At 42.3% G+C, this 14,337-nt stretch overlaps 1 protein-coding gene across 1 annotated transcript in view; it reads right to left on the bottom strand.

Moving 5' to 3' along the window:
* SLC18A2 (solute carrier family 18 member A2) overlaps positions 1 to 14,337 on the bottom strand; it is a 31,573-nt gene that overhangs the window by 1,686 nt on the left and 15,550 nt on the right. The window contains exons 8-15 of the mRNA XM_069797072.1: positions 14,220 to 14,263; positions 14,084 to 14,144; positions 8,774 to 8,869; positions 5,234 to 5,312; positions 4,935 to 4,986; positions 4,414 to 4,477; positions 3,210 to 3,329; positions 2,513 to 2,646 (exon numbers count right to left, since the gene is read on the bottom strand). Coding sequence (XP_069653173.1) covers positions 2,513 to 2,646; positions 3,210 to 3,329; positions 4,414 to 4,477; positions 4,935 to 4,986; positions 5,234 to 5,312; positions 8,774 to 8,869; positions 14,084 to 14,144; positions 14,220 to 14,263 — 650 coding nt within the window. The remainder of the gene's footprint in view (positions 1 to 2,512; positions 2,647 to 3,209; positions 3,330 to 4,413; positions 4,478 to 4,934; positions 4,987 to 5,233; positions 5,313 to 8,773; positions 8,870 to 14,083; positions 14,145 to 14,219; positions 14,264 to 14,337) is intronic.

Raw genomic sequence — 14,337 nt, 5'->3', positions numbered from 1 at the left:
ACTCAGGGATTCACTTCTCCTCCCTGAAAGTAGAACCCAAACTGATTTCAGTTAGAGTAAATCAAGCCCATAGGTCTGTGTGAGGTGGGATCTTGGCCCCAAGACATCACCAGCACATTTCTATTACTGTACTGGAACCGGTATTTAATCCACAGGCTTAAATTGAAATACGTCTACCTGCTCTCCAGTTACAGTAATTTACCTCTCCTGTATTTAATCTCCATCTATTAAAAGCCAGATGAACAAGAGTCCTACTGCTCAAGGTGAGTGTCCCTTACGAGCTTTGCTTTTCCCACCCCTTTCTGTGGAGCTCCAGGACAGCACAACAGGGCTCTGCTGAGAGTTGTTGTCCAAATACTGTGACTTGACATCCACAGCAAGCTAAAAGTGATTATCATAGTTGGAGGCCAGCTGCAATATTACATTCTTTGGGATGAATTTTTCCTAGGACACTTGGAGTCTGTACTTGGAGCGGTTGCATAGCGTGTTTCGTGCTGAATGTAATTGTTTGGGTTTTAATTAATTATGCAAAGAGCACAAAGTAGGGACCCTCCTTTTGACTCTTTTCAAACCCAAAAGAGATGGCACAACAGTTCACTGCCACAAGCCACTGTGGGCATAGGAGTCACTTTGCATTTAAAGGTATGTTCAGACAGCGGAAGGTGTTTAAGCCATGGGGAGAGATTCTGACCCTGCAGTGATTACTGTGTTACAGGTAAAACCCTGGCAGTGACCAGGGAAGCACACGATAAACTGTGTATCTCTAGCAAACAACAGCTTTTGGTTTTTTTCCTTCTTTCTGGTCTTCTGCCTTAGTCAATGAAAAAAAAAAAAAAAAAAAAACCACAAAAAAAAAACCAGTGTAGTTTGCAAAGGTCATGACAAGGGATTAACTGGAATCTCTGGGATGCTGCAGTCCAAATATGTGCAAAATGAAAGGTCTCTGGTCTCACGTAGGCACCTATTTTAGCAAGATTCATTTTTCCACCTTCTGTTCTGCTCATGACAGCACAAAGCATGAGCAGCACACAGGCAGGTTCTGTCCTTACCTTGCAGAGATGTGGTGCTGCATAGTAAGACCATGGCAGTGCAAAATTACATTTTCTTTTCACCGGAATAAACAACTAGCAACTACGTTTTGGGCCCCAGACAACCTTGTTCAGCATGAGCAAGGATGGAGCACTGGATGGGCTAGGCCTACATCACCTAAATAGTGACACGTGTTTCAGCAGAGATTGGTACTTGTTTTCCAGGATTTCCCCAGCCCTGGAATCACAATAGGGATTGGTCTGCTTACTGACTGCACTGCCTTGTAATTCCTTTGGGATCTTCCCATCTTCTTGCTGAGCAGAGGAAACCTAGTGAGGAAAGCAATGGATCCCCTCCTGCAGTAAGATGCCTTTTGAACCTGATCTACTATAAATCTATAGGAACAGCAAGTCCTGCAACAGCAGCGTAGGGGAGCAGATAAAGGGCATTATATGAAAGGGCAAATTGAGCTACAGAAATGGGAAAGGAAAGGAGAACAGTATAGGAGGAGAAAGGAAGGAAAAAAGGACTACTACAACCAAAGCAGGAATTTTTTTTGTGTGTGTGTGTGACCAGCTAAGCAAACAGTGTGCAATAGGAGTGAAGGAGTGAAACGTTCCTGCAGGCACATTTGTGAGTGTTCTGGGGCAGAACTCATGGAATAGATAGAACTCCTCACTCCAGGTCTTGTGAAAACTAGACTTTTACATATACTTAGCAAATGTGAACATCGATGGGGAAGAAGTCTGTTAAAGGCTGTTAATCACAGTGTCACTTTTGACTTAGGTCTCTTAGCCCCTGATTTTAGGGATGTATCACAAGACATTCACCTACTCTGATACTTGTCCCTAGATACCCACTGTGGGCTGCAGGGGAATGGGCAAATGCTGATTTAGCCAAGTATCATTCTTCTTACACACCACACAGCAGCTGGGGAGCACTGACTGCTCTAGAAAACTAAGTCATTGGCAAAGTTACATTAAAAAAAAAAAGAGTCAGGATAAGGCCCATGGTATAGATAGGATAAGAGAAGCCATGAATTTGTAAGGGCAGGTGATCTGTATGGAGGCAGAAGGAAAAAAGATGATGCAAAATATACTGTAGAGGACCACGAGAAAAAAACAGGTTGAGGCACACAAAGGAATAAAACAAAATTGGTCAATACATTTCTGGCACTTCAAGGAAAACAAAAATGCCTTTTATACTGACTCCACCACAGCGGATGCTGTTGCAGATTAATGTCTGCTGCACCCTGTTTTGTGATAATCAAATTTGTGACTTTGTAACATGTAACTAATAAAAAGCTTTTCTTTATACATCTTAGACATAAAAGGAAGAGAGAGAGTTCATTCCAAAGACAATGCATGAGGGTGGAATAAACTGTGCTGGTCCCTTTTTGGGGAAATTGGAGGCAAAGATGCAGAAACAAGTTAATTTGTTTCACTGAAACAAAACCAAAAGAAAGAAGCTGTGTTATGCTTACCATTTTCTCCTCTTTGGCAGGTGGACTTCGAAGGAAAAAGCACAGGGGAGCGAAGAGGATATCCACAATCCCTATAATTGTCATGAGCCATGGAAATCCAATGGCTTTTGCAATGGCACCACCAGCAGAGGGACCTTGTAGAAATAAAAACGCTTTTCTGAAGATCGTTCGGACACAAAATTTGCAGCAGTCACTTTAAACAGCAGTAATTTTATATACAAAACTCCCGCTTTACAAATTGGTTTGAGGAATGTAAAGACATGTTTGTAATTATAACATAAACCTTTCCTGGCTCCGTACTCCACATTCATTGAAGAAATTAGAGATGCTCCTAGGGGCATCTGAATCGTGCACTCAAGGAGGCTGGGGGTCAGTGGGGAGTTATTCCCCTCGCAGACTATTGGGAGCACAGCTGTGGTGTTAGTTTTAAATGTTCCAAGGCCCCTTTCCTAGGGATATCCTATTTGTGCTCAGTGCCCGATACCTTCAAGCCTCTTACAGCTAATGAAGCCGAGCACGGCATCACAGCAGAGGAGGGGAACAGATGCCAAACACAATTCCCTCTGCTTTGATTTCCTGCAGAAAATAAGAATCCCTGCTCATAAAGCCTGTGAACGTCACTGGGCTTCACTCCTGGCATCGTAGCAGATTCTTTTTTCTTAACTGTGCATTATAGGCAGGAAAAGGCCGGACTTACCTATGGCGAAGCCCATGCAAAAGGCAACATCAGCTATTGCGTACACGCTACCATAGACTGATACATGACGCAGATCTACAAGGTAGCCCATAATTGGCATCATGGAGGAGTCCACCATTCCTGGTCATGAGGGAGGGAAACATATTTCAGGAAAATACTGCCTTTTTTTTTTTTCTTCTTTTAATGTCTTGGCCAACTATGTGCTAAAAAGGGACGCAAAAGCAACTAAAAGGATGCTTACTCTTAAATGAGCAGAAGATTTGTGTAAAAATAGACTGTATTATCTGTGCTTTTTATGGTCTTTACTGTGTCTGAGTCATGTAAGGACATGTATAGACATGTACCTGTGACCCTCGTTAGAAAACAAGAGAGATGTGAGCTTAGAGCATATCAACCACTTCCCAGCAGCTGTCCGTGCAAAGGCTCTCACATTACCAGCCAAGTAGCTTTCATTTAGGGGAAAGTTATTTTGTATGAACTTACACTTACTGTAGGCCTAAAAGATTGCATTAGCCTCCAGTTAACCAAAATTATTACAGTGGTTTTAATACATCTTTTGACCCACGCTTTCATTGCTAGCAAGAAACAGCACAAGACAGCTGATGAAACTGCTGAGATACCGGAGGATTTGTAGTTGTGCCTGTAACTTCTTTCCTAACCACACATCCCTTGTGTGTGAAGATGCCCCAGAACATTTGCTGACCAGCCAAGTGCTAAAACCCAAGCTGCGGTCTCCACTCCAGCCTGACTGCGTGGCCCAGCATAAGCAAAGTTCACACATGTTACTTGGAAGAAGAGTACATGTGCATGGGCTTGGGAATTCCTGTTTAAGCCTGTTTTTTCTTTGTTCTATGAAAATGTCTATATAAATTCTTTTCCACAACAGGAAAGACTGTGGGTTTTGGGCAGCGCATTGCTTTATTTCTGAAAACAAGGTATAAATTCATGGACAGTTTGAAAGATCCGTTTAGGTCAATGGAGCAATTCTGGACAGACTTTAGAATCCAGCTTGTCTAACAGCACCCCGGTTCAAACTGCCTGTGCACCATCCTTTAAACTTTCTTCCTTTACCTACCAGTTTGGGCCACAGCTCAGGCTTCACCACTGTCAGACCAGAATGACAACAAAAGTAATTTTCCACGTAACTTCATATAAAATCATTTTTGAATAACCAACAGACTGTAAGAAGTCGTAATTTTCTTACCAATGGCAAATCCAACTCCAAAATTTGGTGCTATGAGCCCATAAATGTTTTTAGCAAACGGTACCTACAAAGGAAGTTTCAGACAGTTAATTAAGTCACACTGCACATGCTAATGAGGTTAGGGGGCTTTTTTTCCTAAAATAAATTCTCAGAGAAGTACCAAGCGTGCCATAACTAATGTGCAACTTAGAGTTTGATCCTTGTTCTGGGCTACTGTTTCAGACAACTGTGCAATTAAACCACTGACACACTATTACGAGCAAGAATAAACTGTTGAGTGACAGCTCAAAAAAAAGGGATGATCATCCTCCTCCTTTCAGAGCCAGTCTTCCTTCAAAATAATTGAAGCATTGAAATTTGAAAGCACTCAAAACTCTGATCTAGAACCTATTAGCTACACACTGTTTAATAACGTATTTATAAAGCAGAAACTTCAGCAAAATTTCATGGGGAAAGCACATATCTGAAGATGAACACACAAATATTCAGGTGGTTTGAAAGATATACAAACTTCTACTTACGCATAAAATACTTATTCCCACGATTAGCATCCCGAGTAAAGCACAAAGCCACCTATCAAAGAAGAAATGTCACTCAGAGATCGGTGATACCGAGATGTTAGAGCTGATCTTGAATATTTCAAAGTCATGTATGAAGTGCCGAGTTACACAACTGAAGTAGCAACATGTTCAAAAAAAGCGATCTTGCTACTATAGAACAAACTTTAATAATTTCCATCATCAAAAAACTGCCCCAGGAAACACTGGAAATGGTACATGAACCGACTGGAAGATTATTAGTATTTTTAAATTAAGCATACCTTCCCATTTTGTGTGCGAGTATCCCAAAAAGATTAGTCCCAATGAGATAAGAGATACTAGCTGGAATAAAAGCAACGCCTGAAAAATATGAATGAGATGTTTTATCAGCAATGATTTTAGTGAAGTGTTAGAAGAAACTAATAAATTCCAGACACTGCAATTTTGATTTGAAGGTATCTAATAGACTCTTTGTGCATAGCCCCCAAAAAAAAAAAAAAAAAAAAAAAATCAAATATCCGGTTTGTTGCAGCCTTCTCATGAAATCTAAGGACATCATCTATGAAACGCAGGAGCGATGCAACGCCTTTGAAAAGAGATTTTCAGCATCAGCTGCAAGAACTGGTATGGGAGAGGGGATGGAACAACAAAGAGCAAAAAGTTCATCTCTAACTACAATAAGCTTTGGGATAGGTCAAGGAAGGCAACTCTTTTGCGGTCGCACGGCTTATGGAGCATATGCTCAGCACATGCAGCAAGCCCAGGACAGTCGGGGTGGGTGAATCTCTCCCTGGAGGAGTGGGCAGCAGGACTGCTGCTGCGGCTTTGCAAGTCACGGTCCCCCTGCAAGCCTGTGAATGCCGTGAAGCTTTGCGTTAAGGTGAGTTTGTAATGCTGCAATACAGTCCTTGGTCAAGCAGCGACCAAAGCCAAGTATATATCAATAATGTAAAGGTGAAGTAACCTTAAAATCATGGTTTTGAAATTATTTAGCCAATATATTTCCAGTGAAATTTAATTTAAAAAAATTAGTTATTGGTTTAAATTTAAAAAAACCTAATTATATGTAATGACTTGCAGATAAGGGCACCCGAGCATTCCTTCGGCGCCTGATGGAGGGTACCCAAACCCTCCCATCTCCCCCACATCCACTCAGAAAAACATACTGTTGGGACCAGCAATTTTTTCTAGTCTTGAGGTTTCCACAGCAGCAGCTGTAGCTGGAGTAGATGCTGGCTGCACGGTGGCCAGAAATATCTCTGGTTTAAAAGCCAATTACAGGCTGTACTTGAGAATTCATCCTCTCCCTACAGGTAAGTCCCAGGGCAGGACCCAGCCGGAGGGGAAGTGTCAAAGGAAGCCGCTGCCTTGCAGAAGGAATGTTAATAAATATTATAGTGTGCTACTGCCTTGGCTGCCGCTGTCTGGAAAACGCCAGGGAGGATGATGCAGGTGTGTGAGAGAGCAGGGACTGCCCTTGAGGAGAAGGTGGCATTGTATGAAAAATATCCAAGAGGGAAAGAAACAGGGCGGCTGTGCCCGATGCTGGATCCTTGGGCAATGGTCTTGAATGGTTCATGTGCCTTGGAAGTAATAACGCTGTATTTTTCTGTTGTTCCCGCTAAGTTTTGCATTTTCTTAAGAAAAATTAAACTGGGAAACCTGACAAAACTGGGTAAATCTGACAAAATAGCGCACGCCACGACAAGCCTTCCATTTGGTCACTGTTAAGTCAGGTAATACAGATTTAGACAGCAGCCGTGACATTACAGTGCACAATCAAACCATTTCTTTTAAGTGTATATGCTCCTCATCTTTCACCAAGGCAACATAGATTTTCTCATTTCCTGCCTATCCATCTTCCTTCCTATCTCTCTGATATTCATAAGAAAAAAAAAAAAAACCAAGAGGTAATTTTTAGCACAGCAATATCCTGTGATTAAAATCCCTGTGGGTTACAATGGTGATACCAGGGAAATATTTTCACCTGTGTAACCGCAACTATTTTTGCATTGCTTGGAGCTAGCATTTTATACCAAATGGTCACATATAGCAGACGTTGACAACTGTCAAAAAAACCCCAAACTGCAAAGGCTCGTTAAGTAAGACTTGCAGGTTGGTGTGTAAGCTGTGGTATACTGAAGCAGAACCGTCATTTTCTAAATAAGCTTTATGCACAGTAACATTAATTGATCAAATCAAGGTTCTTTATACCTTCTTCAGATCATGCTTCAAACAGCTGGATCTCCAAATTGCATAAGATAATAATTTGCTTAAAACCCTGCAGTTCAAGATATAATTTCGGAGGCTTAAAAAACTTTAATTAATGCTGTCAAATCAGACAAAGTGTAATGGAGTCAATTACTTATATCATTAAGGGGTAAAATTAGTCTTAATTTAAAATGGATATTTTCCTTCTAGGAACTTCTATTCGACAAAGAGATTTGTAAATCTCATTTTCGTTGTACCAGTAATACGGAACTGTAGTGAGGGAGGTAGAGAAGCGATCTTTCTTTTTCTTTGCGAGGTTTAAAATATCTAAGTTTGTGTGTTAATTTTGCTATATTACAGGCTAGCAGTCATTACCATGTTCAACAGTACAGCAGCACATTAAGGGCTGCTACCTATGGCCACCCTGCATTAATTAGAACTCAGGTTTGTGCATTCTGTGTAATGTAGGAACACCTACATTTACAGAGTAGGGATATTAGTCGGATGCTAGCTGAACATCATTTTCATGAAGGATTTTTCTTTTTCTTTCAAATGCCATATGTTGATATTAAAAAATACCCTCGCAAAATGTCACAGCACAGAACACTTCATTAACTTTATCAAATAGGTATCTGTGGTGTTTGTAACGGTAACTCTTTCCTACAAACTATTAAAAAGGTAAACGCCAGTCAGATCGATACAGAGGACCAGCACTATGCGTTGTGGCACACGAAGGCCAGGTACCCCCCACCCAAGACAATTCACATCAACCTCCCGCACACAGTCTGACACTGGAAGTTAGTCCATTTTCTCCCCCCCCCCCCCTTCTGTTCACCTCAAAAAGAAAGTAACTGCCCCGATTTTACTCTTTAGTCCGACTTGATATGTGGGACAAATTCTCAGTCTGCCTGTGGACACTGGTTTCCTGAGGCTGTGTCCCTGTTACAGGTTATAAGATGGTCCCAGTTGGGGCTCTCCTGTTGCTTGCTGTTGAATGGGATGACTAAGTAACCACTGAAAAGTGTCAAATTATCAAATTCAAGGGAAAGTGTTCCTTATGTCTTTGGTGGCCACATTTTAAGTAAAGTCCATCCTTCTTCCACGTGGTACCAGGAGCAGCCCTGGAAGGAGTATGTGTTGCCACGAGCATGCTCCGCACCAAACATAGTGCACCTCCTGTGGCTGCCTGCTCCCGGCAATTCAAACGAGGAACTGAGGATGGGGTTTTTCCCAAAGGGAATCCAAACAAATCGTTTTGCCCTGCTAGGCTGGCTCTGCGGCTCAACGGGCATTTTGCAGCCGCTGCCAGAGGTCCTGCTGGGGCTCCCGAAGGAGCCGGGACAAGCACAACGCCGTGGCTGCCTCCATCTATTTCTCCTTGCAATGTGAGTGTTGCCCTTTACTGGAGCCTCTATTGCAATAACATCGATCCACTACCTATTTTTCTTACAAAGTGATGTTTGCAACTGTGCAGGTATAACACCAACAATTTAAAGATAGTAAAAAAAATTACTACCCTGAAGCGTGTAAGGGGACCATCATTAACAGGACCAGAACTGAGACAGTCATTAGACAAAACATAGCAGAGCAAATAGTATGCTGTACTTTACCAAGCTGCCATTTTTTTGAACACATGGTCTCCATCATCCAGATCGGTAATGCTGGTTCAAGCATAGCAATCGCCATGTTTGCAAAGCAGATTGATCCTTAGAGAAAGAGCAGGAGGAAAAAAAAGTAGTTATTATTTCTTTTGACTGTGAACAAAAAGCCATGCAAAGAATGGATGCTTTTACAAAAAAACATTGCATTTTGCAGTCCTATTTGCCATGCAGCAAATGTTGATTAATGTTAAATAGAATAGAATGCAAAAATCACTGAAGACTAACTTTCTGTATATTTCTATTCCAGAAATTCTACAATAAAGGTTAAGCTATTTTCATAATGTGAAAGTCTGCAGCGAGCTTGATGACATTTAGAAAGTTCATGAGGTCCGACTGTTGTACAAATGATTAGCTAAAACTACAATCTTTTGGTCTTTACCTAGTCTCCTGGGGCAAAACCGGAGCCCTATTGTGTAAGAGGCGCAGGTTCTGACCCTATGCCTCCATCATCTGAGAATGACTACAGTGAGATGTGGAGGTCTCGATCCTAAAAATACCATGAGACAACCACAGAGATGTCTATCCTCTACAAAAGGGAATTTTGTGTAGAGATCCTAGAGCGAGCAGCCAGTAAGTCTTTGCAGCACAGCATGGGTCTGGCTGAGCTTGCCCACCCCTATGAATTTCAAATGTTTCCAAACCTCTTTTGAATTTCTGGACCTTTAGTCACCCAGACGCAAGGGATAACAGGCAGTGGAAATGCTGATTCTGTCTTGCCCGCTGGCTCGGCTCTGCCCTATGCCACTGCCTGCAGATCCAGACTCCAGTGGGTTTGTGCCAAGTGTGTCTATCCTCAGTAGCACACTTCAGCTTTAGTGCAGGGATTATTAAACCCCATGGTATTTCTTTGGATTCAAGATGCCTTTCCCACTTACTGAAAAGAGCCCAAGGCAGTCAGAGCCTAATGCAGGGCAATAGGACATGTCCCCTCTGCTAATCCCTTGCAAAATGACTTTTAAGGGAGTTTGGAAGTCACTAGAAGTGACAGCCTCAAACTTGTGTTCCCACTTTTCTTCCTAATATTTATAATCTCTGAAATTTAGGAAAATATTCTAGGCTCTTACAGTCATTTACTATCCAAATTTTACTTTTTTATTTTTTTTTAAAAAGCTTAATTTGTCTGAGGTCAGAGAAATTTTATTTCTCCTGGAACAAGTGCCTCATCATACACTTCAAAACAAAATGAGCACTGATGTCATTCTTTGCTCAAACCTGTCAGAATACATTAGACTGTGTATTCACAATTCCTAAACTGAACTTCCAGGCTAGCTGGCTCACTCCCTTCCCAGGGCGAGGAGAAACAGTTCAGCACTGCTCTACCCTGCGGACGAAAGGTTAGATCTAAAGCTAACCTTTCCACTCTGCTGCAAGCTGCCACTAGTGTAGTGTCTGTAAGGAGCCTCAGTTAAACACCTCAGGGCTGCCCTCTTCTGAGCCAAAATCGGCCATGCTCGAACGGCTTCCTTGATGCTGGAAAAAATTTCAGGCCACAAACAGTGCAGAGCCATTCTAACAGAGATGACTTCAATAGCAAAGGTCTTATTCTACTCTTAAACTTCACAAAGAAATGAGAAACAGGTGTACATGCACACGTGTGTTGCATCTATTTCTCATTAGGTCAGGGAGCATCACCACAGCTTACCAAATTAGTCAGGTACATGGTGACAAAGGTGCTTCAGATCTTGAGGATGTGCCCCAAAAGAAAAGTGAGAACTTGAGCTGATATTCTGCAAATTCAGGGTAAAGTCCAATACTGTGCTACCTTAGCAAAGCTTCCCCAAAGGAAGATAAAATATTTTTTTCCTCTGTCTTGTATGGAGCTTACCACTCTTTAGAGGGCCATATCTCAAAGGCATAAATCCTACATTGTTTCTTCTTTAAATTAAACATCCTATGCTGGCCAGAAGGTGTGAAATTGCAACCTTCCAGCTGGATCCCATCTCCGCAGCTGGGAACCCACTCAGCTTTTGGCAGAGTGCCATAGACATCACTGGTATTTTTCTGTGAAAAACCAGGTACCCAGCAAAAAGCTGTCACACACTTTCTCAGGAACACATGTGCTCATGATGACATCTGTCTCAACTCTGGGTTTTGGATCTGATAATTTAAACTAACTTGTCCGTCAATGCAGCTTTGTCACCTAGTAAAGCCTAAAGTTTCTTTAATCGCTGTCAGTGAGGTCTGGCTGCGAGAATGACATTGACTTCATTCACTTAGCTCTTACCAGCAGTGACAAAAAACATCAGTAACGTTTCTTTCGCCTGGGTCAGTGAGTACTGATGGCACTGACTTTGAAGCATCACTTCTGACACAATCCACATAGGAGGCAGAACCTGTATTTGCTCACATTTTGTTCCTCTTGCAGAGGTTTTCATATGAGCTTGCCATATGACCTGGTCCTGTCCCTCTGATGCCCACATCTTTGTGAGCTTCCCACCGTGACTGGTGAGCGCACGTTCAACAGGAGCGGCCACAACTCATCCTGCAAAAGCTATTGCTGGCACCAAAGGCAACAGGCAGCAGGACTGGCCGTAGGGACTGCGATATATACAGCGAGTGAATGAGAGCACTGGCCTCCTGCCTGACAGTCACCGTTATTAACTCACAGGCAATGTGCGTTATCAAAGGAAAAACAGTCATACTCTCAGAAAGAAGAGAGAAGAGCACCATGCTTGAGTTCAAGACACCTTGTGTTAAAGAGTAATATTGTGCTATAGATAAGCCAAATTGGTCAGAAAGTGCTTGTTCTTTGAGAATACAAACAATTATGACTCAAGCGTATGACGCACACTCAGGAGATTGAATCTGAGTTTAGACCATGAAATTAGTGTACCTAAATCAAGAGTGCAAAGAACACTTAAGCTGCTAGTCCATTTGCAGCATGCCTAAAATGTCCCTGGTTTTTAGTTGTGGTTAACAAGTCAGCCCGCTAGAGATGCAGTCAATTTTTTAATGAGGTAGTTAACCACCTTAAAAGCCATTCAAAAACTCTAACCCTCCCTGAGCCATGCAAACCCAGTGGGACTTTTAACCTTCTCCTCATACAATCATTGTATCTGAACATCGTACGCAGTGTGGGACATTCACATTCACAGCATCCTCGTGAAGCAGAAGACATTATCCTGGCTTAGATATGGAGAAATGTGGCACGATTGCCTCAAGGAGTCAGAGCATGGAGCCTACTCTGCCGTCCCGACCAATCGCTTACCCAACCTTCCCCGTTAGTATCAGAATTAGAAGCTCCCATCTTAGAAAACAGAGCAAGGAAAATACCAGGCTCCTTGGGGTAAGGGAGACCAAATGAAACTTCCCGACCCTTTTCACTGTAAAAAGAAACAACTTCCCAACTGAAGCAATTAACATTTAAACAGTGTATTTCTGGTGCTTCAAGAAATCTGCATTTGGACTGGTGTGCACTGATAGGCCAGAAAAAAGGCTGAGCTGAATTTCTAGTTGGTATTTGGCATTCAGCTCTGAAAAAAACCCAAATTTGGTCTGCAAGGGAAATTAATCACAGGGAGAAGAGGCTGTGGTTAGAGAACATCAACATCATCCGTACTGTCAAAGCATGGGCAGTCTCTGTCCTGGGAGGCAGAGACCCTGGGTGCTGTACCTAACCCTGCCGGTAACCCACGGGAGGGACTTTCTCAGATCCTTGGCACTGATGCTTGGTGGGAGCGGGACAGGTCACCCAGCGCAGCTGGCAAGAGCAGGAGGGATCGGAACAGGGGGTCTTTATGTTTCTACTCCTCTGTACACCCTTCCTTTCCCTTCTCTGGTCATGCCCAGCTGCTCTGGATTGAAGATGGGAAGGGGAAACAGGAGGCACTGGCAGGACCTGCAGGCACGTGCAGGGAAGCAAGAGGCAAAAAAAGCCAGGGCAGTAAAGGTAAGGTCTCTCTGACACACACAGTCCTGATTGCAGGCTACCCAGCCCTGAATCTTTTCACTCTTTTGCTGCCCTGAGACTGTTCACGCAGCCCTGCTTTACAGAGCCCCGAAACATCAGCTGAAACAGCTTCAGAGAAGAGAATAGCTGCAGGAATTGAATGCCATGCGAATGTGTTAGAAAACAGGAACAAAGCCCATCCCCACTCTTAGCGGACATAGGATGTGGTCAAAATAGTGGGATCCACGGTCTTTGGTACCTTTTCTCTTCCTTGGCTAAGACTAGTTTGGCATGAGCAGCTGATAAGTACTCCTTGAAATCAGTCCCTGGTCACATTTTGTGGTTTAAACCAAGTTCTGTCACACATTAGACCTTGGCAGGGTTTACCTTATTCTCCAGAAATCTACTTTATATGCTAGGTGAACCTCACCTTGCAGCACCTGCTTTAAGCACTGTGAGACAAGGTACGGGGTTAGATGAATGATAGATCTGATCTCTTATGACAGGTACTGTCTTTGCTACTCTTTTCCTTCAAATGCTTTCATTCTATGAAAAAGTCTTTTAATGCTCTAAGAATATCTCAAGTAAAAGTGTTTGTATAACTTCAGTCACAGCTTGACCAAGTGTCTAGTCAAAGAGTTAGGGTCATGGTCATTCTCTAAGACCACCAAGAAACAGCAAACCCCAAATATGCCTGGAAGAATTGCTTTCTTGGACATACAGGTTAGGATTAAGAAACAAAACTGCAAAAATTATGATCTCTTTTCTGATATTTTATGAACATTAAAAATGGCCAGGCTTAATTACAGACTTCAGAATAAATATTCAACAAAATGCAACGCAAAAAGGCAAACTTCCCTTGAGACAGAAAGACTCATTAGACAAACGATACATGTAATACCAAATGCCATTCACCATTCAACCTAGACCTTTTATGAAATATAATCCATGCTCTAGAGACCAAATTCACTCCCTTTTCAAACAGAAACAAAGTTCAGTGTTATTCCCTACACCTGCCTGGGATGTGCTGGCAATCCCTCCCTCCGAAAGCCTTGGCCCTATTCACATGCCTCATAGAAAGTTTCATGGCCACATCTCATTGCCTTAAGGAGCAACCACAAGTCATTAGTGTCCTCTCAGCTGGAAAGACACCTACATTTCAAACTTTCTACCTATTATGTTTCTACTGGTATATTCATCCTGTGTTACCAACAAGTTCTTTGAGCTTTATGTAAATAAAACCAGCAAATGACAGTATTTTTAAATCAGCTCAGCCTGAGGCATTCCAGGATGCCAGGTATAACACCAACAGTTGGTTTAAAGGGAAAAGAGGAGAGAAAAATAAATAATAAAAAAAAATAATCTCATACCTGCTGCAATAATGATATACGGGTCCTTCAAAAGTGTCAGTAATGGTGTCCCCTTCTGACTCTATGAAACAAAAGCTTGGGATTAGGAAAGGCAAAGTGTCATCCATTGCCTGGAGTGTTTTTCCTTAATACTTACTTCTGCTTGTGCTCTGGATGGCTGCAGAACAAATAATTGAACAGCTGCAAAAAGAAATCAATATTGTAACATTTCTTCGAGAAGGGGGTTAGATGGTAGTAATATGAAAGGGATGTGC

The sequence above is a fragment of the Haliaeetus albicilla genome, chromosome 11 (assembly GCF_947461875.1).
Source record: "Haliaeetus albicilla chromosome 11, bHalAlb1.1, whole genome shotgun sequence".
Taxonomy (NCBI): domain Eukaryota; kingdom Metazoa; phylum Chordata; class Aves; order Accipitriformes; family Accipitridae; genus Haliaeetus; species Haliaeetus albicilla.
This window is presented reverse-complemented; position numbering and strand designations above follow the sequence as displayed.